Source organism: Thamnophis sirtalis, unplaced genomic scaffold (assembly GCF_051295495.1).
Source record: "Thamnophis sirtalis isolate CommonGarterSnake01/CBP01778 unplaced genomic scaffold, rThaSir2_p1.2 scaffold_12, whole genome shotgun sequence".
NCBI lineage: Eukaryota > Metazoa > Chordata > Lepidosauria > Squamata > Natricidae > Thamnophis > Thamnophis sirtalis.
Window position 1 is genome coordinate 64,234,492 of NW_028261392.1, and position 26,316 is coordinate 64,260,807.

At 39.3% G+C, this 26,316-nt stretch overlaps 1 protein-coding gene and 1 long non-coding RNA gene across 2 annotated transcripts in view; one reads left to right on the forward strand and one right to left on the reverse strand.

The window, feature by feature from the left end:
• LOC148043390 (uncharacterized) overlaps nt 1–26,316 on the forward strand; it is a 303,113-nt gene that overhangs the window by 154,082 nt on the left and 122,715 nt on the right. The gene's annotated exons all lie outside the window — the stretch shown is intronic.
• On the reverse strand, nt 4,464–20,475 carry PTGS2 (prostaglandin-endoperoxide synthase 2). The gene is made up of 10 exons (XM_087726180.1): nt 20,268–20,475; nt 18,558–18,674; nt 17,904–18,047; nt 14,442–14,585; nt 13,062–13,243; nt 11,713–11,796; nt 11,345–11,591; nt 9,929–10,215; nt 8,569–8,716; nt 4,464–7,429 (listed from the first exon to the last, which is right to left on the reverse strand). Exons 1-10 carry the CDS (start codon nt 20,317–20,319, stop codon nt 7,026–7,028), a joined length of 1,809 nt encoding a protein of 602 aa, XP_087582306.1. The 5' UTR covers nt 20,320–20,475; the 3' UTR covers nt 4,464–7,025.

The following is a 26,316-nucleotide window of genomic DNA, read 5'->3' on the forward strand; positions in this document are numbered from 1 at the left end:
TGGAAAGCTTGGTGACTTCACCATGAACTAATTGGCGTTTACCCCTCAGCGGCCCAGCAATGAAGGGCTTACAAAGTAATTGTCAGCTTCTGCTTTGCTGTTGCTTCAGCTGCCATTGAAACGGGGAGGGAGGGCATGGTATTTTGGGTGGGGTTACTCGTTGTGCTGGAGGAATGTTCTGGAGGTCTTTGGATGGACAGACTACGCATGCGTGGGGGTTTCCCGCCTGGACTAACGGCACCGACATTCCATCTTCGTGATGCCTTTTGAAGTTATCTCACACCTGACACTTGAAGGACTTATGATTGGACTAGGCCTATGATGCCAGGGGGTGTGGAATGGGCTATTCTATATATCAACTGCTTTCGCGCCTAATTAACCAGACTTCGCTATGCAATCGCTCTCTAACCATTTTTAATTAGTAAAAGTACATTTGATTTTCCACAAATGGAGTCTCGTGGTTTTCTTTCCTGATTATTAAATGGAGAGGTGCTGACAGTAATCTAATATGTGTATTACAATATATTGTAATATAATGTTACCCACATATATGTATAGAGGATTTATTTATTTATTTATTAGACTTCTATACCGCTTCATAGGGCTTTCAGCCCTCTCTAAGCGGTTTACAGAGTCAGCATATCGCCCCCACAGTCTGGGTCCTCATTTCACCCACCTCGGAAGGATGGAAGGCTGAGTCGACCTTGAGCCGGTGAGATTTGAACCGCTGAACTGCAGATCACAGTGAGCTGAAGTGGCCTGCAGTACTGCAACCTAACCACTGAGCCACCTCGGCTCAATCAATTGTGCATTGTTAACATGATTTATTGGGTTAGGGATTTCCTTTCTTTCACTGTGGTATGTATTTATGCTGTGGGGGTGCACCAGTGGTGGGATTCAGCCAGTTCAATAATAAATATATATGGGCACTGAATCAAAAAGCAATGGCTTTTATTTTAAGGAAGAGGATCATTCTTTTGTTTGAGATAAGACTACCCAGGAAATGAAACTGGGTTGCAAAAAAGTCTGTGTTTTCAAAATCTTACGGTTTCTCGCACCTATTCGAGAGAACCGGTTGGTAACTTTCTAAGTAGTTGAGAGAACCGATTGTTGGAAGAAATCTCCTTTTGTTTTTCCCCACTTTACAGGGCTAATCCTGTAAGGAAGGCAGGAAGGAAACATTCTGGGGTTGTTTCTATCTTAATCTTTATTGCCCTGCTTACAGAAACTGCCTCTCCGGTTAACCCTTCTCACATTGTAACAGCTAAGGCGAAGCGCCCATCGACCTGAGTGACGTTGAGTTGGCCACGCCCACCCAGTCACAAGACCAACAAGCCACGCCTACCCAGCTGGTCATTAGGGCAGAGGACCGGTTGTTAAATTATTTGAATCCCACCCCTGGGGTGCACTAAGGGAGGCTTAGCCAATCTCATTGTACCCATGTTGTGCACTGACAATAAAGGTTGAATTGAGCATGCTACCATGTTCCTCAAGCCCTGGTTACTAACTCGTTTTACTGAGATTGCAAGTATCGTGGGCTACAAGCCTGTAGGAAATGAGCAGGCTTAGTCCAATGGTAGGATTAAATGTGTCATTAGTTTGGAGTCACTGAACCACAAAGCACCCAAATCCAGATCCCGTCCTGCTCCAGGAATTCTGCTGATCCTTATCTAGTCCAATTTTGCTTGACCATTAGTAGATCAGATACTTGTGTATAGGTAGCAGGTAAAAAAAAACCTTTAGTGCTTCGAATTCAACTCCTGTTTCTGGTTACTTGTGCCTGACAGGGCCCACCCCACATCTTGATTTTTTTCACCCCACATTTTGATTTTTTTTTTTTTTTGTATCTATGCTATCTGCTTTTGGTTGGACCAATAGTAGAATGGGGCTGTAAGGCAGATATACCCACGGTCTCATAAATTCCAATGCAAGCGATATGTGACCTATTTCATACGTGCTTCGTTTTTTTTCATTTTTGCAAGTCTTGCACGCACACCTGCTTTCTCCGCGGCAGAGTGAAAAGGGTGCAGCCTTCAACGCACAAACAAAGGAATGTATAAATAGAAGAAAAAGGAGTAAATGAATGGGTGTTAAAAATAATTAGCTAACAGGGCAGGTCTGAACAATGAAAGAAGGCACACCTAGGCTCTCTGTTTATGTCTAAATAAGAAGATCCACCTGGTTACCAGTACCATGTAAATACACTTCAGTTACTACTTCAGGAAAATGAAGCATCATTTAGATCGACTGGATCATGATTCCCCCTTTGGGAGAAGAACCACGGCTTAGTAATAAAGTACATGTTTTGCATACAAAGCTTCCCACGGATAGTTTCCATTTCACAGCTGTAAATTGGAAGGACGACATTTTAATCCCTAGGTTATCAGGGAGAGTGGACAATTTTAGATGAAATGGTTGGTTTTTTTTAAAAAAAACGAAATGGATTTTGTTTACAGAAACCCTGGTCAATTTGCTACCCCTCATGCACAACAGAACACGTAGATCCTGTATTTAAAAAATAGAAACCAAAATTGTCAGGCGTAGCAACTGAGCAGAGTTTTTAAACCATTGATCAGCAAAGAGGAAATAAATAATTTCCTCTTTTGAATCAATGTACTCACCTCAGAAGGCTCAGTCAACCTTGAGCCTGGTGAGATTTGATCTGCTGAACTGCAGCTAGCAGTCGGCTGAAGTAGCCTGCAGTACTGCACTCTAACCACTGCATCATCCAGCTCTATATTCATTACCCAAACTAGCGAACATCATCAGTCCTAGTCATCAGGACTAGCATTGATGATGTTATACCTAGTTTGGATAAGGAAAAGTCTTCAACAACCACGTTCAGAGACCTCTAAGGATCCCTCAAAGCCGTAACTGGCCATCGAAGGGCTCTTAGCAGTAGGAAAGAGCTGTGATTCAGATTAGAGAAGGGAAGCTGATGTAAATGAATTCAAGTTTCAGGATGACTCAGGATGATTTTGTGCATGAAAGAAACAAGCAGAAGTCATATTAACAAATCTGTGTGGATTCCTGGAAAACTCCCAGCTTGCAGCAAAAGTTCCTGTGTTTGAAAGAAGAAAAATGACCCAGGATTTACAGAACTGTTGGCCAAGGTCCTTGAGTAGATTATTAGACATCACTTAAATATATACTATATATTTATAGTATTTATAATATCCAGCTTCTATCCAGCACTGGAGAACTGTTGTGATTCTTCTTTATTAGGGGAATTGGTTTTAATGGATAATACAGGATAATAGAGATCTTAAATTAAAATGGAAATTAGCAACCTAGTTTCATACTAGGTAAGGCGAGATGAGCAATGGGAGATGAAAATATGTAAAGAGCTTTATCTATGTTTGCATCTTGTATTTTGTAAATCTTGCCTTTTTTATATAACTTTCAAATAAGGGGAAAAAAGAAAAGAAAAAGAGAACCAGGTCATCCTCTGAAGAGGAGAATATGTAAACACAACAACGGTTAGAGTGGATGGAGGGAGGAGCAGAAGGAAAGACAGGAAGGAGAGGAGAAAGGAGAGGAATAGGAGAAAGGGAAAGGCAGAGGAAGAATGGGAGGGAATGTAAAAGTAGGAAAGAGGGGAGGAATGGGAAGAAGAGGGGAAGGTTAAAGGGGAGGAAGGGGAAGGAGAGAAGGGAAAGGAGAGGAGGAAAGAAGGAAGGAGAGAAGAAAGAGAAGAAAGGGGGTAGGAAGGAGGGAGGGAAGGAGGGAGGGAAGGAGGGAAGGAAGGAGGGAAGGAAGGAGAGGAGAGAAGAAAGGAGGAAAGGAAGGAGGGAAGAAAGGAGAGAAGAAAGGAGGGAAGGAAGGAGGGAATGTAGGAGAGAAGGAAGGGGGAAGGAAGGAGGAAAGGAAGGGGAAAGGAAGGAGAGAAGGAGAAAAGAAAGGAGGGAAGGAAGGAGGGAAGGAGAGAAGGAGGGAGGGAAGGAAGGGGAATAGGAGAGAAGAAACGAGGGAAGGAAAGAGGGAGGGAGGGAAGAAGATGACTGTAGTTTTTGATGTTTAAAATGATTTTGTCATTATGGAAATGCCTCGAAATGTAGTCAAATGTAAAGCAAAACAGATGTTGATGTTGTATTGTTGGCTGTTGGCTGTTGTATCATTTTTACTAATAAAATTTGTTTTTTAAAAAAAGAAACATTTTAAATTCATAATTCCAAACTGTGTATTACCTATATGTCACCAATGGGAAGGAGGAAACCCATGAAGGAAACACTTCCCTTCTCCCAAGCAATTGAATTCTCAAGATGCTTAGTTGAGGTGGGTCCTTCATGTCCACCTAATACTTAGAATTAATCTTCCCTATCTACAGAAGTGTCATTCATGGATTAATTTATTCATCATTTAAGTTTGAAATCTTTCCCAAACTGGTGGCTCCCAACCCATTCCTAAAAATCAATTTTGAAATTCACTTTTGTGATACTTTAAGAAGAAACAGACTCAAAATGCATCGTATTAAAATTTATTTTTGACCTTTTTATGCAGACTGTGAAAGTAAAAAATATAATTACAATTATATCTTAAATATAATTTAAATAATCACATCCATAAATTATACATTCATTTTCATTAATACATTTAAGAGGCCACAATTCAGAAAAAAAATCTATTTCCTGCATGTTCTGGGAACCGAAGAATTAAGTAAAATATTTAATAAATATACACTAATAAAAATCCAGCAGATTTTAATCATATACAAAAAAGTGTCAAATTTTCTCTGGGTTCCTCAACATCTTGGCTTTCAAGCAGCTATAATCTAAACACCCAATCAAGGCCAGCTTGCTGAGATAAATTAGTTTTCTTGTGATTTTTTTTCTCCTCTAGAAGAAATAGAAACCTATTATAAAAGAAAACTAACTTGTTTGATAAATACATTGAACAAATGCAGAAAAAGCATGATTCAGCAGCATTTTACAGTGTAATTACCAATCATTACATAGCATTTATATAATACAAGTATTGTATAAAAGATATACAATAATTACCAATCATTACATAGCATTTATATAATACAAGTGTTGTATAAAAGATATAAAGGATGAACAGAGCAATAAAAGAGAAACGGATAAAATGAGGCAAACACTAATCGAGATAAAGCACTAAAGGAAAATATTAAAATTAAACATTCAGTTCAAGGAAGGGCAAAGTACCGTATTGCTGATGAAAAGACAACCGGAAAAAAATCATAGCAATAGGAAACTTAAAGATACACAGGGAACCAATTTAAGTAAGACAGTGTTGTCTTAAGAAAAATTCAAATAGCAATAGCAATAGCAGTTAGACTTATATACCGCTTCATAGGGCTTCCAGCCCTCTCTAAGCGGTTTACAGAGTCAGCATATTGCCCCCAACAACAATCCGGGTCCTCATTTCACCCACCTCGGAAGGATGGAAGGCTGAGTCAACCCTGAGCCGGTGAGATTTGAACCGCTGAACTGCTGATCTAGCAGTCAGCTGAAGTGGCCTGCAGTACTGCACTCTACCCACTGCGCCACCACGGCTCTCAAATAATTGGACATAACCTGCTAGAGACTCTTCTCTGTAAGTTCCAGTGATACTACACTAACAGCAACAAGACTTTATTAAGAGCACCTTAAAGGCACTCTTTGGTTATCCTGAGATTTTTTCCAGCCAGCAATGTTTTTCCCTTTCATTGTTCATCCTTTAAAAAGAATTTTCACACATACCATCAAAGTTTTGTATTAAAGGGTCTTTTTCCCTCCCAAAAGTAATTTTCTTTTAGTAAATAGTATGTCCGACCCTATTAAGTTCAATTAAGTTCATTTCTTCAGCCATACAAAACTATTTAACCAATACAAAATAACTGTATTTTTTTTCAAGTTACAAGTCAACTACAGAATCTATCATCTACCTGAGCGCTCACAATAATATTACACAAAATGAAGCATTAAGGTGTTATAATGTTGAACTGGCCTTATTTGCATAAAGTGCAATGCTAAAGGAGAGATTCTAGAACAGTGTTTCTCAACCTTGGCAACTTGAAGAGTTGAAGTCCAGACGTCTTCATGTTGCCAAGGTTGAGAAACACTGTTCTAGAATCCATAAAATGGATTATCCAGAACTCACACTGTCCCCTTTGGGAGATAGGATCTTCCCCACCATCTAAGTGATATAGGAAAATAAAAAGTTACCACATACTCTATAGAAACCTGATGGCAAATTTAAGAGACAAATGACTTAATGTCTGATTGTTGGATAACTATTGAACAGTTTAATGTAAAAGTAGATTTTACAGGAATTGGGTAATTTTCTTAGTTTCTAAAAATAAAAAAGATAGAGATGAAAGATTTGAAAAAACTGAAAAGCAAATTGCATTTCAGTGGGGTTACTTGTTCCTATTCATTTAGTAAGACCATATATATGGGAACTGAATCAAAAAGCAATGGCTTTTATTTTAAGGAAGAGGATCGTTCTTTTGTTGGAGATAAGACTACCCAGGAAATGAAACTGGGTTGCAAAAAATTCTGTGTTTTCAAAATCTTACGGTTTCTCATATAAAATTCATTTCTGCTTCCTGATTTTGTATCAGCTAACAGAGAGCCCAATTTAGACATATCATAAAATGTTGGTCAATAATATTGTAAAAGTGCATAACTGCTTTTCTATTTCTGATTCATTTGCTAAGGCCCTTTCTTGAAGGAGTTAACTAGTTAAACCTTTTTTCAGTGTTGAATTAGTAACAGTTAACCTGCTTTACCATCATGATGGTAAACCCCACTCAAGATTATTGTTTGTGTTTGAAGCAGCAAATCTGTGGTCCTTGATCCATTTTGGAATATCTCAGTGTATCTTGGTACAGAAGATATAATGAAGAATGAAGAGAACCCATCTTGCAAATCCAAGCAAGAACCTCTTCAAGTCAAACACCCTGAATTCCACGCCAATGCACAGGAAAATATACAGAGGTCCATGACAGCTTTATTTGAAACATAAATAAATATTGATATATAAATAAATTAATAAATAAATATACAACCTTAACCCCTTCCCTACAATTCGGTTGACCGCTCTTTGAGAAGTACGGCAGGGCTGATTTCATCCATCGACCTGCTCGATGCGCTGACGTTATTCGTTGCCAACGTTTCGGAGCCGATGACATGAAAAGCTGTCCCGGGGCAGCCCTTCACGTTGTTGCAAACGAGGCTTTGAAGTGAGGCTGTATTCACAATGTCAAAGCCCACTGCGCCCCCAAAAGTACTTGGCTTCCAGTATTCAGGTGAGCAGATGACGTTTCCTAAAAGACCTTTCAAGGAGAAAGGAGCCCCGAGTTCAATCATGGTCTCGCCAAAGATGGCTCCGGGGCGTGGTTTTTCAATAAGAAGAGCCGGGTATAATTCCATAGCATCAATATCTCCATAGAGCTCTTCAAGTTCTCCAGCCATTTCTTTTTCACCTGTAATAAAAGATATTTGCATTCAGCGCAAAAGAAACTCTTCCTTCTAGATCTGTAACTACTGTGCATGTTTCTTTTAAAAATAAACATTCGCTTATTTTTACTTTTTGTTTTTTTACGTGATACATTATGCATTTTTTTAATTTATACATTTGATAAATAAAATAAAATATATTGCTTGTATATTGCATTTTAATCTTGGTGACCCAGCATAGAAGATAGCAATAGCAATAGCAGTTAAACTTATATACCGCTTCATAGGGCTTCCAGCCCTCTCTAAGCAGTTTACAGAGTCAGCATATCGCCCCCAACAACAATCCGGGTCCTCATTTCACCCACCTCGGAAGGATGGAAGGCTGAGTCAACCTTGAGCTGGTGAGATTTGAACCGCTGAACTGCAGCTAACAGTCAGCTGAAGTGGCCTGCAGTGCTGCACCTTAACCACTGCGCCACCTCGGCTCTTTTTAAGATAGTTGAACCTAAATCCATAGACCTGCTACTTTCAATCCCTTAAAACAACAGTGGTACAATTTCTCTTAACTCAGGCTCACAATCTGCCTTAAAACATTGCAGAGATGGGTATTTCATTATTAAAATTAATGCAGCTAATACAATAACTCTGTGTCCTTATACAATAGAAGAGTTGGAAGGGACCTTGGAGGTCTTCTAGTCCAACCTAGGAAGGGAACCCTATACCATTTCAGACAGATGGCTAACCAACATCTTCTTAAAGACTTCCAGTGTTGGGGCATTCACAACTTCTGGAGGCAACTTCTGTTCCACTGATTGAGTGTTCTAACTTGCAGGAAAGTTCTCCTTAGTTCTAAGTTGCTTCTCTCCTTGATTATTTTCCACCCATTGCTTCTTGTTCTACCCTCAGGTGCCTTGGAGAATAGTTTGACTCCCTCTTCTTTGTGGCAACCCCTGAGTTGCCACAAAGTGTATTTGCTGTGTATTGGCAACTCTCTCTGCATTTCCCTCTTGATTAAAAGTTATAATTCAGTGGCAACCTGTAGTGAAGCATTTTAGCTTGTGTACCCTTTTCTTTAATTGGTGATGCAAAGGATTGGACTGGGGGGGGGACACAAGATCTACTTTTCAGATACACAAATGCTTGCTTCCTTGCACCCATGACTTACCAGTAAGTTCTTCAAATGATGTGAAAGGTTTCAGCAGAAAGAACTTTCGGTATTCATTCAAGGATCGGTACCTCATCTGCCGGGTTTGATCAATGGAAGCTTGAGCTACTTTCTGCACTACGGAAGGGAGATTCCTACCTCCAGCTACCTGTTGGCAAAAAATAATAATATGAAAAATCACAATGAAGGTGCAGTGCAAGTTATATTAGGCCAGAGAAAACGGTGTTACTCATTTAAAGGCTGTTATGCGTATTGATCTCTTGCTCTCAAAGGAAAATAAACATGTAATAGGAAAGATTATATTACTTAGTATATCCATGGATTTTCCGTATCCTATTTGAGACTGTCTATTTTCTAAATTAGACTGGTCTGGCTTCTTTAGTCACATATTTGCATTATCCCTGAAAAACACCAGTCTAGTTTTCAAAGAGAAATGAGTTAGGATTTTACATACTCAGATCTGGTTTATTAAAAAGACAGATAGTTGAAACCTTTTCTTACTGATGTCTAGTTGTATATGTGGAATGTTTGAACAAATGGAACATTTCCTCATGTATTCTGAAGCAGAAGCTGAGAGAATCTTCCTCCACATAAAAGAAAGGATATTTTTTCTATGTTCCTAACATGAAACAACAAAATAGTGTCCTTTGGCATGTGACTATTGGCTAACCTCTGTTGCATAAGCATAAAGGCCATTCAAATCAAATCATATGGCTATCTCAATTAAAATTTCGGAAGTGTCATACCAAGTATAGAATAGAATAGAATATAATTTTATTATTTGTATGCCGCCCTTCTCCGGGAGGACTCAGGGCGGCGAACAATTCAAGAGGGAAAAAAGGGGAACATAAAAAACAAAATACAAATAATAAAAGTAAACAACAGTCGCACAACCATACATGTCGAGAGGGGAGGGAACTCATCACCCCCAGGCCTGCCGGCAAAGCCAGGTTTTGACGGCTTTTCGGAAGGCCTGGAGAGAGGTGAGGGTCCGAATCCCTGCGGGGAGTTCATTCCAGAGGGCCGGAGCTGCCACAGAGAAGGCCCTCCCCCGGGTAATAGCCAGGTGGCATTGGCTGGTAGATGGCACCCGGAGGAGGCCAACCCTGTGAGATCTAATGGGTGTGTGGGAGGTAATTGGCAGCAGGCGGTCTCTCAAGTACAGAGTAGTATCAATAAGGCTATTGTTTTTTTTTCTGTTCTTAAAAGGTTTTCAGATACGGTAGTGATATAACAAAGAACAGCTATGCTATAATATGTTGGGAACTATGGACATATACAAATATAAAAGTCTGCTCCCTCATGTCAGTTGAAATGCAATTTTGATCAAGGTGGAAGAAAACGAAGAAGAAAATCTTACCCTTCCAGCCCTTTGCGTGGAGAAAGATTGCACCATGTGAGAAAGCCCGTGTTCTAAAAGAATGGAATTGTTATACATGAACTGCTGGTACGTATATTCTTGGTTTTGGATGTGAAATGTATCAGGCAGAAGAGGATGCCAGTGGTAGAGGGTATTGAACTCTGCTGCTATTCTGTTCTGATATTGAAACCTCTGATTGAAGAGAAGCTCTGGATCGAACTTCAGCTTGAAATGGTACCCGCTTAAATGTTGCACATAGTCTTCAATCACAATCTTGATGGTTTCTCCTTTTAAGAAAATACACAATAAAAATGAGCATTGCAGTTGACAGCCCCAAATACCGAACCCCATTATTCCAAAATGCTTTTATTTTGTGCCGGGCAGAATTCTGTCCTGTAAATAGGCCAAAATAACCTCAATAATCCCAACCAATCTAAGAAATTATCTGCCTTGACTAACATTATAATGTTTCCCATGATTCTGTGAAGTTCAGGTAGGGGTTAGGGTGTAATAGCCATCTTTTGCAGTTTTCCTTCAGCAAATGGTATTCAGACAGGGAATGCAAATTAATTGTCATACATTGCATTAATATCTGAAAAATGCATCATAATAAGGTTCCTCCCCATATTCTTTTCTGTTCTGACCCCCCTTCTTCGCTCATTCACAGATGACAGTCAGACAGACTTAAAAGGAAATAACTTTATCAGTCCTGGCTCACGCTGGCTGCGAGCCCAAAATCAACATAAATAATGTCTCTGGCAAAATGGTTACGTAGCAGAATGCAAAAACAAAGAGCTATTGCAGCAACACCAGGTTTACAGAAAGAAAGCAAATCACTTATCCAAGTGCCTCTCACAAAAAAACAACTGATGAACGACGAACCATGAACGAACGAATGAACGTTGACTTCTGCAACCAGGGCGTGGCACCATCAGTTCTTTTATCTCCAGAAGACGACACTAACAAGCCCCAGCTGCATTGTTATTCCTGCATCCCGACTCAACTCACAGCAAACTTCTGCTGAGTCACAACACTTTTCTATAGCCATTATGTGTCTGTATTCCCCCAAAGTTCTATTGGCTGACATAGTATGCTGTTTGATCCCTTTCTTTGAAAATTATATAGGTATTCTAGATTCACCCTTTCATTTTGAGAGGGTGAGATATATTTATGTTTCTTACCCTACCTCAAACCATTATTGATGGCTTACTTGAGCACACTCTCAAAGTCTATCCAACTTTACTTTTCGTTCAAACTTCTTTGCAGTTGAGCATTAGACACGGGTTTTATACAACGAACTTCTATTTAACCATTGTAGCTTGTGGATGCTGACAGAACCTCCCCTTTGCATTTCTGAATAATAATATTTTTTTTAGATTTCACAGAAAGGTGTACGTGAAATATTTGTTAAATTACCTATCAGAATTAGTCTGGCAGTCTGAAACAGTCGCTCATCATCCCATTCTGGGTGTTCGCCTTTAAGAATGTCACAGACCCGATTATGTTCCCGGAGCCACAACGTGGCATACATCATCAGCCCTGGAACCAAGCCAAAGACCTCCTGTCCTACAGAAAATTTCAGGTGGTCAGGGACATGGGGTGGATAGATCATTTCTGCCTGAGTTTCTTTCACGGTAGGTGGATACATTTCCCCAGCAATCATCTGTGATTAAAAAAGAGTAAATGAAAATTGAATTGTCATACATGCAATTTATATAACTCAATGCCACTTCAAATACATCAAGTAGAATTGAAGGAGTTTCGCCAGGAAACCCCAAACCCACCTGAAATTTTAGCTTTCCATTCTTAAAAAGTCTTAGTTTCATTTGTCTGTCCAAAGTCTCTCCATAGACATGACTAAGATCAACCTGTTCACGGAACAAAAGACAAAAAGTTAGAATCAGTCCTTAAACAAGACAGAGAGAATACCTATACATACAGTGAATGCCAGCCAGGAATAATGCCTACAAAGTTCTAGATTCTCTATATCAGTGTTTTTCAACCTTGGCAACTTGAAGATGTCTGGACTTCAACTCCCAGAATTCCCCAGCCAGCGAATGCTGGCTGGGGAATTCTGGGAGTTGAAGTCCAGACATCTTCAAGTTGCCAAGGTTGAAAAACACTGCTCTATATGATTCAGTATTGGGAAGGAAGAGGAGGAAGGGAAACTATAAAAGAGCAAATTTCCTTGAATCAATGGAATTTCAATAGCCCATTAGCTCAGGCAACATTTGAGCACGATCCAATTAAGCATTCTGAAAACTGCCAGCATTAACCTCGGCTGGATTCAACATTTCAGGTGCTTAACTATGTTTATAGAAGTTATATTTATAAGATGCAGAGTGAATGGTTTTCATAAAGACATTCCTGGCTCTTACAAGATGTTGACAAAGCCAGTTTCTTTTGGATTAAAAGAAATAGATACAAGAGTAGCACAGTTAATCCGAATGGATGATATGAAACAACTTAATTCTTTGAGGAACTGATTAGATGCCATTCTTCCCAAGGAGAACAGATTAGTTGAGACAGACTTGTTAGGAAGTGTATTTTCAAGATAATTTATTCTCACACAGCACTTAACAAAGTTTTTGCTTGTTAACAGGGGTGGGTTCCTGCCAGTTCGCACCTATTCGGTAGAACCGGTTCGTCAAATCTACCGAACCGGTTAGAAGAGGTTCCACCAGTGGACCCGGAAAGCAGGCCACACCTACAGAAGAGGTTCCAACATTTTTTGAAACCCACCACTGGTCCTTGGAGATGATTATTCTACACTATCATGCTCCTATTTATAAAACTCAGGGCCTCTGTGAAAGGTAAGGATGACTACTGCGTTTGTGGTGCAATCAGAACATTGCGTGTCTTGAAGTTGTTTTAACGCAAACCAAAGATGCCTTTTAAAAAACAAGTTTACATCCTATTCTTATGCATGCCAGCGCTGTGTGAGAGGTAATTTAAGGTGGTTCTGACAAGTGTCGCCGGCATCTTCATATCCGGTCACATGAGCGGCAAGCCACTCCCATCCTGTCATATGGGCAGCAAGCCACTCCCACAAAGGAGGCCACACCCACAGAGTAGGTTCGAACAATCTTTGAAACCCACCACTGCTTGTTAGGATTTATCTAACTAAACCTACCCCATGTCCAAGACCTTTTGTGAAGCCTGGTCCTTTTTTATTATCTGTCTTGAAGTACTGGTGAGTAAAATGCTGAGCAAAGAAAGCGAACATGACATTTGTGCCTTGAGGATCAGGAACGAATTTTCTCCTTAACAAGAATTTTTCTACAATCGTTTTGGAATCCGGAAGCTCCTTCTTTCCTGAAATATAAAGAAAACATTTACTTTGTAGGTGAAGAAAACCAATCGCGTTTTGAAATGCCCCAACTTCTTCCTGAAATGGAATTCCAGTAAGAAGGAAACACAATCCTGATGTAGGGAAAATTGGATATTTTTTTTGCAGATTAGAGTTGATTCATGTAATTATGCTTCAGCTTGTCTTAGTCTCCTTAGTTTCAAATGGTGACTAATTTTGGGGAGACCAGAAGAGCATACAACTGTGGGGTTGAGTAGTGCCCTGAAAGCCTTCCTTTTGCTTTACAATTAATTTGAACAGTGACTAATCCTCCCTCTCTCTTTTTAAATGTTTAACCTTCGTGCTCTGTTCTTATATTTTACTATTGTACACCATCTAAAGTCTCCCTCTGAATGAAATAGGTGGTTCAAAAATGTGAAAAATAAATAAACGCATGAATTTGGTTGCCATGATAATACTGCAGATATAGTCATTAGAGTCACCCATGCCCCATTTCTTTTCCAGGAAATTCAAAGGTTTTATTTGTTTTAAAACACAAATATTTCATCATTCGTCAATCATTAAAGTACATTTTTGTGTGTGTGTGTGTGCCACTCCCTCCCTCCACCCCCCCTACCCCCCTCCTCCCCCCCCCCAGCTTCCCAGAACCCGTACACGGTATGGATTTTTAACAAACACAGTCTAAAATCTATTGAAAAATAAAAAAAGAAATAAAGAAATTAATGACATTCTGCATTGACCTTAGCTTCTTCTTGCTGAACTAACTTTAAACAATTTAAATCATTTCTGATCTTAAGCATAAGGCTAACTGGAATTTCTTGGTCCCGTATTTATTTTGTATATAGTCAATCCCATACCCCATTTCTTAAGACAAGTTTGGCATAATATTTCATTGGGGAAAAAATCTGCTATATCAACAATCTGACTTTTCCTAATATTTAAAGTTCCATGCAGTCATTTGCCACTTATGATAACTTGTTTCTGCATTCTAGCTGCACAATGAGGAAGCAGTATGGGTTAACAAAGTCTTGTATCTTATCATTTCCTGGGCTATGTTATAATTATTTGGCTCGGGCTATTTGATCACAATTCCACTTCATTTATAAGATGAAGCACTTTTCCTCCAGTCCTCATGCCCTGATGTGCTTTCCTACGAAGCGGTATATAAGTCTAACTGCTATTGCTATTGCTATTCCTTCTTACCTTTCACACCCATGGGGGTGGGACAGTCGTGATCCACTGGTGGGACAGCTCGAGCATAGTAGGAAAGATTTGAGTAGACTTCCCAGCTTTTGAAACCATGATGGCTATTATAGGTCGGTGGGCTTTCAATTAAATGGGATCTGGCTAAAAGAGGAAATGAGAAAAAATTGTATTAATGTTAAACAACTTGCAACAAGCAGCCATGCAGTATTTCAAACATAACTTTGGAAAAAGTACGTCGCAATTAGATGCAAAAAAATAGATTTTGGTTTCACACCTCTTAACTTTCCAAGTTTCAATAATGCAGCTGTTCAGCCTCAGTTTTGCTATCAATAAATTGGATATAATATTTTGTCTTAAATACGTCGCAATTAGATGCAAAAAATAGATTTTGGTTTCACATCTCTTAACTTTCCAAGTTTAAATAATGCAGCTGTTCAGCCTCAGTTTTGCTATCAATAAATTGGATATAATATTTTGTCTTAAGTACGTCGCAATTAGATGCAAAAAATAGATTTCGGTTTCACACCTCTTAACTTTCCAAGTTTAAATAATGCAGCTGTTCAGCCTCAGTTTTGCTATCAGTAAATTGGATATAATATTTTGTCTTAAGTACGTCCCAATTAGATGCAAAAAAATAGATTTTGGTTTCACACCTCTTAACTTTCCAAGTTTAAATAATGTAGTTGTTCAGCCTCAGTTTTGCTATCAATAAATTGGATATAATATTTTGTCTTAAGTATGTCCCAATTAGATGCAAAAAATAGATTTTGGTTTCACATCTCTTAACTTTCCAAGTTTAAATAATGTCGTTCAGCCTCAGTTTTGCTATCAGTAAATTGGATATAATATTTTGTCTGAAGTACGTCCCAATTAGATGCAAAAAATAGATTTTGGTTTCACATCTCTTAACTTTCCAAGTTTAAATAATGCAGTTGTTCAGCCTCAGTTTTGCTGCCAGTAAATTGGATATAATGTTTTGTCTTACAATCTTACAAAGGGGCCTAAATAGGGTTCAGAAATTATTAGTAATTATCTTCCAGAAAAAAAGCAATTGGCAACACACTAAACATTCTTCTACCAGCTGTACGTTTCTTGATAACAAACAGAGATTGCACATACTTCTATCAACCCACAACTGCAGATAATTTTGTGTGGGATTATAGAAATCTCTTCTAGAAGTTGTTTAAACCACTGAACAGGATATTCTGTACTAGTCACATATTATGCCAGTAGATTTTATCTAGATGCTCTGATTCAGACTCAGTTCAAGCACTTCGTTTATAAATGTTGCCAGAGTTTAAATATTCTTTATTTTTCAGACTTCCTCCTGGCCCAAACTTGTAAGGATTTTAAAAGCAGTTTTATTATTCATTTCCAGGAAAGAAAAATGCAAACAGAAGACGGGACACTGTGAAAAATGGAGCCAATGACTACACTAGAATGAAGAGGTGCTGATAAACTGGATTTTTGCACTACCTTCTGTTGCTTTGGTGTCAGAAGCATCATGACGCTCCCAGGATTATCTGGGATATCACATCACTGTTGCCCAGAAGATATCCTGTTGGCGGCTCCTTAAATCTCCCCGTTTTGCCCACCAGAGTGATACCTATTTATCTACTGGCATTTGCACACTTTCAAACTGCAAGGTGGACAGGAGGCTGGAGCAAACGAGGAGAGCTCACCCCCATTCCACGGCAGCACTTGGGTCTTGAACAAAGGCCTGCTGATTGTCAGAAACGTGTTCTAACACTGTGAGCCACGACACTCCTATAATTCCTGACAAGAAGAGAACTTCAGATAGAGCACAAGTGCTCCAAACAATTGCCCCTTATGAGGAGACCAAACATTGGCGCTGGTGGGCTTAAAGCTCTGGGAGAGAAGGAAGCCCCATCTCTGCTTGAACCACGGCCTGCATTTTTATGGGCATTGTGTTCGCCTACTTCCTTTCTAATCAGTTTTGGAATCTGTGTATTAACTGCTTTTCAGGTGTTAGGAATCTTTGGCTCCTAGGCTGGAAAACAGCAGGTAAGTTTCCTCAATTCGTACTGAAGGAAGTTATAAACATTAAACGTAAGGGCTTAAAAATTCTTTTTTAAAGGAATAAATAGCAACGGAATGTTGGGTTTTGGAAAATTATAAACGAGCTAGGAGTCCAGGTGGATTTTCTTTTAATGCCCCTGAACCGGTTCTCCCGGCAACGAGAGAGCCGAGGTGGCGCAGTGGTTAGGGTGCAGTACTGCAGGCCACTTCAGCTGACTGTTACCTGCAGTTCAGCGGTTCTAATCTGACCGGCTCAAGGTTGACTCAGCCTTCCATCCTTCCGAGGTGGGTAAAATGAGGACCCAGACTGTGGGGGCGATATGCTGACTCTGTAAACTGCTTAGAGAGGGCTGAAAGCCCTATGAAGCGGTATATAAGTCTAACTGCTATTGCTATTGCTAAGTAAAAAACAATCCAGAAAGTATACTTCCATAGTATGAATTACTTCCATAATTGTGTCAAGAAGTCTACATGGAAAATTATAAACTAACTAGGAGTCCAGGTGGATTTTCTTTTATTGAAAATGGATTTAAAAATGGCAGGCTATAAGAATGATATGGAAAAAGAAATATGTTACACCGGATATATAAATATAAAGAGATGATGCCTCTTCCAACTCTGTTAATCTGAAGGGATATACAAACCACAAAGCAAAAAAACATTTGGGTTTCCTATATTGATTTACAAAAGAGATTTCTTAGTTTTTTTGAAGAACTGTGTGAGAAAGGATAATGAAAAGAAATAAAGTTTTAGAATGTTATTTGACAGGACTAAATATCAAGATTGCTGGAAATGAAAGGAAGGGTGTGTTTATTTGAGGAAGGGTTATATATAAAATCCTTGATGCAGTTTTGCTGACCAGGATTGAAGGATAAGGCTTTAAGAATTGGTTGCTAGGCAAGAAATAAGATATGGGAAGAAGAGACCATTGGTGTATTTTAAGAGGTGGTGATAACTTTAGTTGTTTGTATTTGATATGATGAAGTCATTACTTTATATATGTTTTCTTTACTACATTTGTATTTTTATTTTCTATTTTTGTTTCTTTTTAAGATTTATATTTAATATTCTCTTTAAAGAGGACCATTTATTATTTATTAAATTTTTATGCCACCCACATCACTGTTGCAGCTTACAAAACGATACCAAATTATACCAAACGCATATATGAAAAAAATAGAATTTCAATTTACTGTAGCGTTGTCAAATGCCACAATCAGTTTTTTATTAGTATTTTTACTTAACGCATAAGTGCTCTAAAGGGAAGAAATTGCTATAGCTGTGATTAAGATTACAACCTTCCTTACTTAAGGGACTCAAGATTTAAGAAACTCACTGAATTCAATAAGATTGATTTCCAAGTATACAAAAACAAGATTAGCCAGTGCGAGCAATATAATAAGAAGTTGTAAGACTTACACATTAGAATGTATCTCATTATGGCATTGTGGAGGAATGGAATGTTGTTGATTATATCCCAGATGCCTTTGAAGTGTGTGAGTATATAATGCACAGTGTCTGGAGCAGGCTTTAACTTAAGTTTGAGCCAAGTAAAAAATTCCGCTGCATAAAAAAGTATAGAAACAAATTTTATTAGCAAAATATCTTTTCTCAAGTCAGATGATTAGGTGATATACAGTAATTCAATACTATTTGCACCAGCATTTCTCAATATTTCTTTTACCGATTAGTTGAAAAGAAATGGTGCTTTCAGGTGTTTTAAAAAAAATATATTTACTAATCAAAGCACAAATGTAATAAAAATGTATCTCTTTGATTTGTCTCCATCGTCAAATTCATGAAAGTTGTAGGCTGTAGGCTTGAGCCTATATATCTTGTTTGCTTAATTATAGATGATTAAAACTTTCCGCATTTATCTCCCTTAACCCTTAAATACAGTACAACCTTACCACTGAATACTGCCTTAAGCTATATAGATAGTTATCTTATTTTTAGACACTTAAAAAAGAAGTCTATCATTAATCTGCCCAGTCATAATCTATAAAGGTTATGGTTTTTTTTAAAAAAAAATAAACTCATTATATCAATTATAATATTTTCAGAAATACATACGTTTAGTGCAATTTTCTCCATAAAAACCAGTCCGTGTACAGTCACATTCATATCGATCAAAACCTTTCGTCATGCAGAAACCTCGGTTTTGGCATGGATTTGAACAGCAAGGATTGACTGAAAGAGAATTAAAGACATATGAGGCCGTTTGAGTTAAAATCATGTAAAGCCCCATTAAATTAGTGCTAGCCGTGCAGATACACAAATCCTTCTCATTCAATACTATCAGATCACATTCCTCTACGCAGCTACATCTTTGAGATTGACAAACTTCACCCAAGGCACAAAAAGCCACAGGATAACTAAGTTTTAGCAGCCAATGTTTAAAATGTCAAAGGACCGAAAGGTCTCAAAAATTGTTTGTGACTAGGGGGCAGAAGGCTACCATAGACTGTGAGTTAACCAACTGTCATAAAGCTACATTATTAAATACTTGAACATGCTTTGCTTCTCTATTGATAGCTGTATCAAGACCATATGTTGTTAAGATTTACATTTTGCCTCACCTTCACAGGAACGTAAGTTGGTCTACATTTCTTCCAATTATCTACTTTTTTCCAATCTTGTTCCCATCCCAAACACACCTGCCCAAATTCATCCAGGGAGTTGCCATGACTAAGGATGAACTTGGAAGTTGGTTTCCCCCCAACTCAAGATTGACATTTTAACCATTATTTCATGATGGCTCCAGAAAGGGACTAGTTGGTGCTATTGAAGCTTTTCATCTACGGAACTCTTCAGCCTTGTTTGAGATCCTAGAAGTTTTGTTATGAAATGCCTATGCTCTACCGATGAGCTCTACGCACTGCAGTGAAATAGACAAAACAGCTGAATATTAATTTCAGCACTAGTGGGGAGGACAGTGGCTCCCAATCACATTAGAGGATGCCAGGCTAAATTAGGGATGCAGAAAACGATGCAGGACAATCATAGTTTAGTGCCCCAATAAGGATCATGGGCTGCTTAAGAAAGCCAAGCAGACATCTGTACTCCGTTGAGAAGAGTGTTGTCTAAGTCCTTGGTTGGGTAATAAGAGATCAGCCCCCCAACCTTTCTCACTCCAGTATGTGCCAAACATATTAAAATAGGCAGGGGGTTGGACTAGAAGACCTCCAAGGTCCCTTCCCACTCTGCTATTGTATTGTATTGCATTGTATTATTGTAATAGAAATCCAAAAGGCCAGGAAATAAAATGTGGAAAACTATTTATCATTCCACGTTGCATACCCTCTTCCATATAACATTTTTGATTTCCACTTTTAACACATTTCGTCAATAAATTACCAGTTTTGTCATGTCAGAAAGATACTTAAGTAACATAGAATGCATCTTTCTCTGTGGCATCTATGAAAATCATGAATCCCCCAAGCCCTGTGTACCTATTTACACTCTTGAGAAAACCCCACTAAGTATAATAAAGTTCCCTTATACATTTTACACCTCCTTCCAGCTTGCTCCTATCTCAAACTGACATTCTGCGATAATTGCCATCAAACAACCCGGTGTTTGTTTGTTTTTTTAAGGTAAAATACTCCCTTCATCTTTATTTCTTTATTCCCGAAGAAAGTGAAAAGCCACCAGGAATGAAAATAAAAATCAAATTAAAAAATCGTGCCTTTTGGAAAGCTTTGGTAAACCTCAAAAAGGGAAAGCCAACGATACAGAAAGAAGAAACAGGGAAAAAAATTGGGAAAAATTAGCAATACTAACCTGCTTGACCGAAAGCCAAGAGCGAAAATAAGAAGAGGGCTGGAACAATCATGTCCAATTCTGGGTAGAAAACAGCCAAGTCGGCGCCCACTTTTTTCTTCACTTCTCCTAAACTCCTAAACTTCTGCAGAACTTTCTAACTCGGGGGGGGGGAGTGTTTCTCCTCCGCCGCTGCGCTTTCTGCGAGGAACCTAGCCAACTCGGCGTGACTCTGGATGCCAACCGCATCATGCTCGGCCCTTTTATGCTCCCTTGGGTGACTCAACGCCTTTCCCGGAAGGGGACCGCCCTTCATACGCAAATAGGGCGCAGGTTGGAATATTGATGTTTGGAGATTCCTCGGGTGGTTTTTGGAAAGGCACGCAACGCACGCGCCCCTTCGCGCGCCCGCGTGGTCGTGTTCCCTCTCCCCCCTCCCCAACTCCCCGCTTTTGCCGCAGGGAGAGTCGAGCGCTCCTCCGGGACCCGAAGTTTTGTTGGTCCTCACCCCCCCCCCCTCGCCCTCTCTCCGTTTGGGACTCTGCAGTCTGCTCCGCTGAGACTCGCAAGGTGGTTCTTGGTGCGCAGAAAGCGCGTCTCTCCCTCCGCTGATCCTCCGGTGGCTTTTGCTACGCGCGCGCCTCGGGCTTTACTAAGCCTTTGCTCCGCCGCTGCTCTGCGCCTCATTCTGGATGGGATAGCAATAGCAATAGCAGTTAGCCTTATATACCGCTTCATAGGGCTTTCAGCCCTCTCTAAGCGGTTTACAGAGTCAGCATATCGCCCCCAACAATAATCCGGGTCCTCATTTTACCCACCTCGGAAGGATGGAAGGCTGAGTCAACCTTGAGCCGGTGAGATTAGAACCGCTGAACTGCAGATAACAATAGCAATAGTAATAGCAGTTAGACTTATATACCACTTCATAGGGCTTTCAGCCCTCTCTAAGCGGTTTACAGAGTCAGCATATCGCCCCCAACAACAATCCGGGTCCTCATTTCACCCACCTCGGAAGGATGGAAGGCTGAGTCAACCTTGAGCCGGTGAGATTTGAACAGCCGAACTGCAGAACTGCAGTCAGCTGAAGTAGCCTGCATTTAATCACTGCGCCACCTCGGCTCATGGGATTCGCTCCATCATCCTTTAAAGTCCCCCTTTAAATTCCCAATTAATGTGGCCGCTAATAAAGCACTATTTGGTTGCTAAGTATGGGTTTCCCCTTTCTCCCCCTATTTTATTTTCTTTTATTTTCGGCTGGTGACAAGAAGCATTTTCCCCCAAACCGCTTCCTGTGCGAGATTTCAGCTGCTTTTCCCCCCTTTTTTCCCTTAAAAAAAAAAGGTCGCAATTCCTTATTTTTAAACACTCTGGAATTGTCAGGAATCCATGCAGCAAACCAAGGATCATTGACTTGGTTTGAAACCAAAAGAAAACTGCTTTTGAATTGTTTCCTTTGTGTTCTTTTTTTATTTATTGAAAATTTTTAATAAATTTTACAAATGTTTCCCCTTCCCTCCCTCCACCCCAAGCCTGCCTCCCCTCCAACTTCCCAGCGCAAAATACAGGGTAATAAACATTTAACAATCATAACACTAACATAAGCTAACTAACTGTAGCATCCTATCTCCCTCTTGTACAAGTGTTTGTGTTCTTAAACAATCCCTAGGTGTCACCCAACTTTCTTGTGACCATTTACAGGGAGTCCTTGACTTAAAACAGTTGTCACCGTTCAAACAGCAGTAAAAAAAAAGTGGCTTATGGCCATTTTTTTCACACCACCGTTGCAGCGTCCCCATGGTCACCCGATCAAAATTCAGATGAATTTTAGCAACTGGATTTCGTATTTATGATGGTTGCAGAGGGAATCATGTGATCATCCCCCTTTGTCCCCACCTGACAAGCAAAGGCAATGGGAAACCAGTTTCACTTAACAACTGGGTTACGGCTTTACCAACTGCAGCGATTCGCTTAACGACCGTGGCGTGAAAAATCGTAAAAACGGAACAAAACTCATTTCATAAATGTTTCGTTTCAAAACAGAAATTTGGGGGCTCAGTTGTGTTATACGTCGTCAACTCTCCCTTCCAGGGATGTTATATTGGAACAGCCGCGGAGCGATTCGGAGTTTTCTGTCCCACGCTTGCAAGAAAACAATTAAAGGTTAAAATACGATAAGTCTCCCAAAATTGGAAAGTCAGTGGAACTATCTGGAGATTTAAAAATGGATTGTTGGTGCAATCACAAAATTACCAGCGAGTTGACTCTGCACTAATCACTCGGGGTTTTCCCCAATTTTGAGAGAAACTGCTGTCCACATTCATCCTTGAATCAGCAAAAAAATGACAAATTAATTTGCTGTTGGCCGCTTGGGAATCCTGGCCTTTTTTTCCCAACTCACTGGCAGTTATTGAGTTTCTTCCATTGGCAGCTAACTTATTTTATGGGAAGGCATAAATTAGACTCTTAAAGAGAGTCCGATGAGATGAATTGCAACACGCAACAATTTTACACCTTTTCATAAAACGGCTATGTAAAAATATGCTACTTTAACAATATGTTTTGTTAAGGGCCGAGGTGGCACAGTGGTTAAATGCAACACTGCAGGCTACTTCAGCTGACTGCAGTTCTGCAGTTCGGCTGTTCAAATCTCACCGGCTCAGGGTTGACTCAGCCTTCCATCCTTCCGAGGTGGGTAAAATGAGGATCCGGATTGTTGGGGGCAATATGCTGACTCTCTGTAAACCGCTTAGAGAGGGCTGAAAGCCCTATGAAGCGGTATATAAATCGAACTGCTATTGCTATTGCTATTTTTCCCTCCCGTCATAAACTAACATGACTCTCCTCCTGCACGGACCTGTTTCCGAGAATTCCTGTTTCCTAACCAATGTCCTACAGCACTTGGATTATTTTGGAATAAAGAAGAAAACAACACTTTAAAACACAGTTAAGGCTGTTCCGTGCTGGAGATGAGACGAAGGGAATATCACAGGAACACAGTAGAGGGGGGGGGAAACGTTTCTAGAGCATGTATGTAACCGTGCTTGGAATTAGAAAGCGGAACAATGTGCTCAGATTGGCAAAAGGCGATACAGCAAGCTGAAGCTTGTTCTCAATTTTCTAGCCAGCTGCTACTTCTCTTTCTTTCTCCCCTCCTACATGTTATTTAAGCATTCAAACCGCAGTCCTCAATAGGAATACAATAGCCGAGTTACATAACATTCAAAGTTATAGTTTGTTGGATACGTCAACCCCCGTCCCCCCCAATGACTTGTTTGACCTGAATTAAGGCCATTAAAACACAATGGCTAGATTGACACAAAACATGATGGCAAAACTCATTATTCTGATGAAATAAATATTTACTATTGTACATAACAAGTAAATTGATGGCAGTGTTAGAGGTTCACAATATCACACCATAATAAAGCTATTTCCTGCCAAAAGCCAGAATCCAAAACGTGCTTTTTTGGTGGAAGTATTGTTTATATGAGTGCCGGGTAAGTAAATGCTTACACTTAACACATTTCAAATGTTGTATATGAAGGCTTAAAGCTAAATTTTCTACGATTCCCCCATCTTCACACTGTACAGCCTGCAGGCAATGTTCTGAAATACCGCTAGGAATGATACCCAGTTGAGTATCTCTGTTATCTTACAGATTGGATAAGGAATCTTTGAGCCTCCAAGTATTGCTGAGTTACAGTTCCTGTCAGTCCAGTCGGGAAGGCTAACGGGTAGGAAGAGCAACAGTCGTAGCATTGCGGTTTTTTGAAATGCCACACATTCCTCCCCTATGCTTTGCATGAATGCGGATTTTAGTTCCCTGAAGTTTGGCTTTTGTGCAGAAAAGTTCAAGGAGGATATCTGCAGAAATAAGATGTAAGTTTTTGAGGTAATATAAATTTCTGGGGCTAATAAATAACAACCCCCCCCCCCTAAAATCCATCTAGTGAATAGCACTTAGTGGTGGCGGAGTAATGGCACACTTTGGATTGAGAATGGAATGAGTGAAAGGAGAAATATAATAATATATTCTGAACAGGAGCACTCCACAATTTAAGGTTTCATTGCAAGTCCCACTTGTTCTGCCAGATACCAAAACAGGGTTGGATCATCCTCCCACTTATGTATTTATACACTTTGTGTAAGTCTCTACTAAAGATTTGCAATGTGATCCTCTGAGGGGAAAAAATATCTCACTGAAGGGATCTTTGAATGCATGAATGCATATTCTACCCTTATTATGGAGCACGGGGTTGTAAAAGAGATTATATCAGACTATCTTCTTCTTTATGCTTTAGGAGAAAACATCAAAGCAGAGGCAAATCTGTTTCGGATTGCAATCAACGCTGTAAACGTGATATAATCAAGAGAAAGGCAGGTCGATTGCTGGGTTAACCTGAACAATCTGGTTATATGAGCTCTTTAGCACATATAAACTTCATCAAGCATAAAGAGCAGGGCTTAAAGTAGATACAGGAAGTATAAACTGACTTTTCATACTGCATTATAGCCCAGAAATCAGGTACAATGAAATTCAGGATTAAGCTGATGGCCCCTTAAAGCCATTATCAAGTTTTGTGGCATTCCTGGTCCATTTCTTGCTAGTAGATATATAAAAGATACAAATTACAAAATGGAATTTATTAGGACCGCAGATTAAACCTAAGGAAAATACAGTATTTATTTTCAGAAAACATGTTGCAGTTTCAGTAAATGGTCTTGCAGACAAATAATCAGCCTTCAAAATATGACAATGATAATGCTTTGCTTTTATTTTATGCTTAGTGTATTCCAATGTTATTTTACTATGAAACAACTGAACATGCAGAAATAGGGTTTATCTTGTCTTATGGCGCCTAAAGGGATATTTGTGCTTGATGAGATTCCCAAATACTTTTGGGGTGAGCTGGAGAAATGAGCAAGTATTCTCAATTTTTCCTAACCTTATATATTATTTCTTTTTGAAGTTTTAATGCTACCCAAAATCTCAATGTGCACAAGAAAAATGCAGGAAGTTGCATGAACATTAACTAAAATCTTTTTTTTTTTGTACAATGGAAGGCATTAATGCTTTATTCTAACCAATAGCTCACTAATTTCTCCTTTTCACTAAAAAGTAAGATTGATTTAATATTGATTCAGTAAAGGGGCTTCTTAGTCATTCATAGTGTTCAATGTAGCAGTCAAAAATAATACTTCATATTATTATTTGCAGCACTTCAGGATGGCTGGCAATTAATGCCAGAAGTTACAGCAACATTTGTGTTGCAAAACTTGCAATTTCTCTCAGCATATCAATTTGTCCGACGAAGATATTTTTCAGCTTCGCTTGACTTTAGGACTTTTCTCAATTTAAATTTTCAAGGATATTTCTTAAATAACGTAACTTTTCAGATCAAGTATCCTCTGAGGGGGTACTTGGTGTTCTCTGAGCTTGATTGCTTTCCTGCAGAAGTTTGATTACCCAAAGTATGGTAGATAATGTCATCTCTGTGTAATGAAATGTCTGCAAGAAAACAACAAAGCTCAGAAAACACCAAGGATTTCTCATTTTAACTCTGAGCTGCAAATATACTTCTCTATCAAATATCACATACCAGTAACTCTCAAGATACTTCTTGTAGCTCAAGAGCAAAGAAAGTAGGCATTCTTCAGCACATATACTCATGGCAAAGCATTTCTTCTCAATAATAATCTAGTGTCTGTGTAAAAAAAGAATCACATGAGTTATTCTAATTTATTTATAATGTCTAGTAGATGTATGAGCCAAGGTGGCACAGTGGTTCGAGTGCAGTACTGCAGGCCACTTCAGCTGACTGTTATCTGCAGTTCGGCGGTTCAAATCTCAACCAGCTCATGGTTGACTCAGCCTTCCATCCTTCCGAGGTGGGTGAAATGAGGACCCGGATTGTTGTTGGGGGCAATATGCTGACTCTGTAAACTGCTTAGAGAGGGCTGAAAGCCCTATGAAGCGGTATATAAGTCTAACTGCTATTGCTATTGCTAATTTAAAGGAGACACTTTTAATGTAGTTCACAGTTTTCATTTTTTAGTACCATTTTCAACT

Bases quoted from the DNA above. Each gene is read 5' to 3' on its own strand.
- PTGS2 (XM_087726180.1), bottom strand. From the start codon at position 20,319: ATGATTGTTCCAGCCCTCTTCTTATTTTCGCTCTTGGCTTTCGGTCAA. The intron at 18,675-20,267 runs GTTAGTATTGCT...ATTCTCTTTCAG, and splicing joins CTTGGCTTTCGGTCAAGCAG to TCAATCCTTGCTGTTCAAAT. The intron at 7,430-8,568 runs GTAAGTCATGGG...CTTTTATTACAG, and splicing joins ATCATTTGAAGAACTTACTG to GTGAAAAAGAAATGGCTGGA.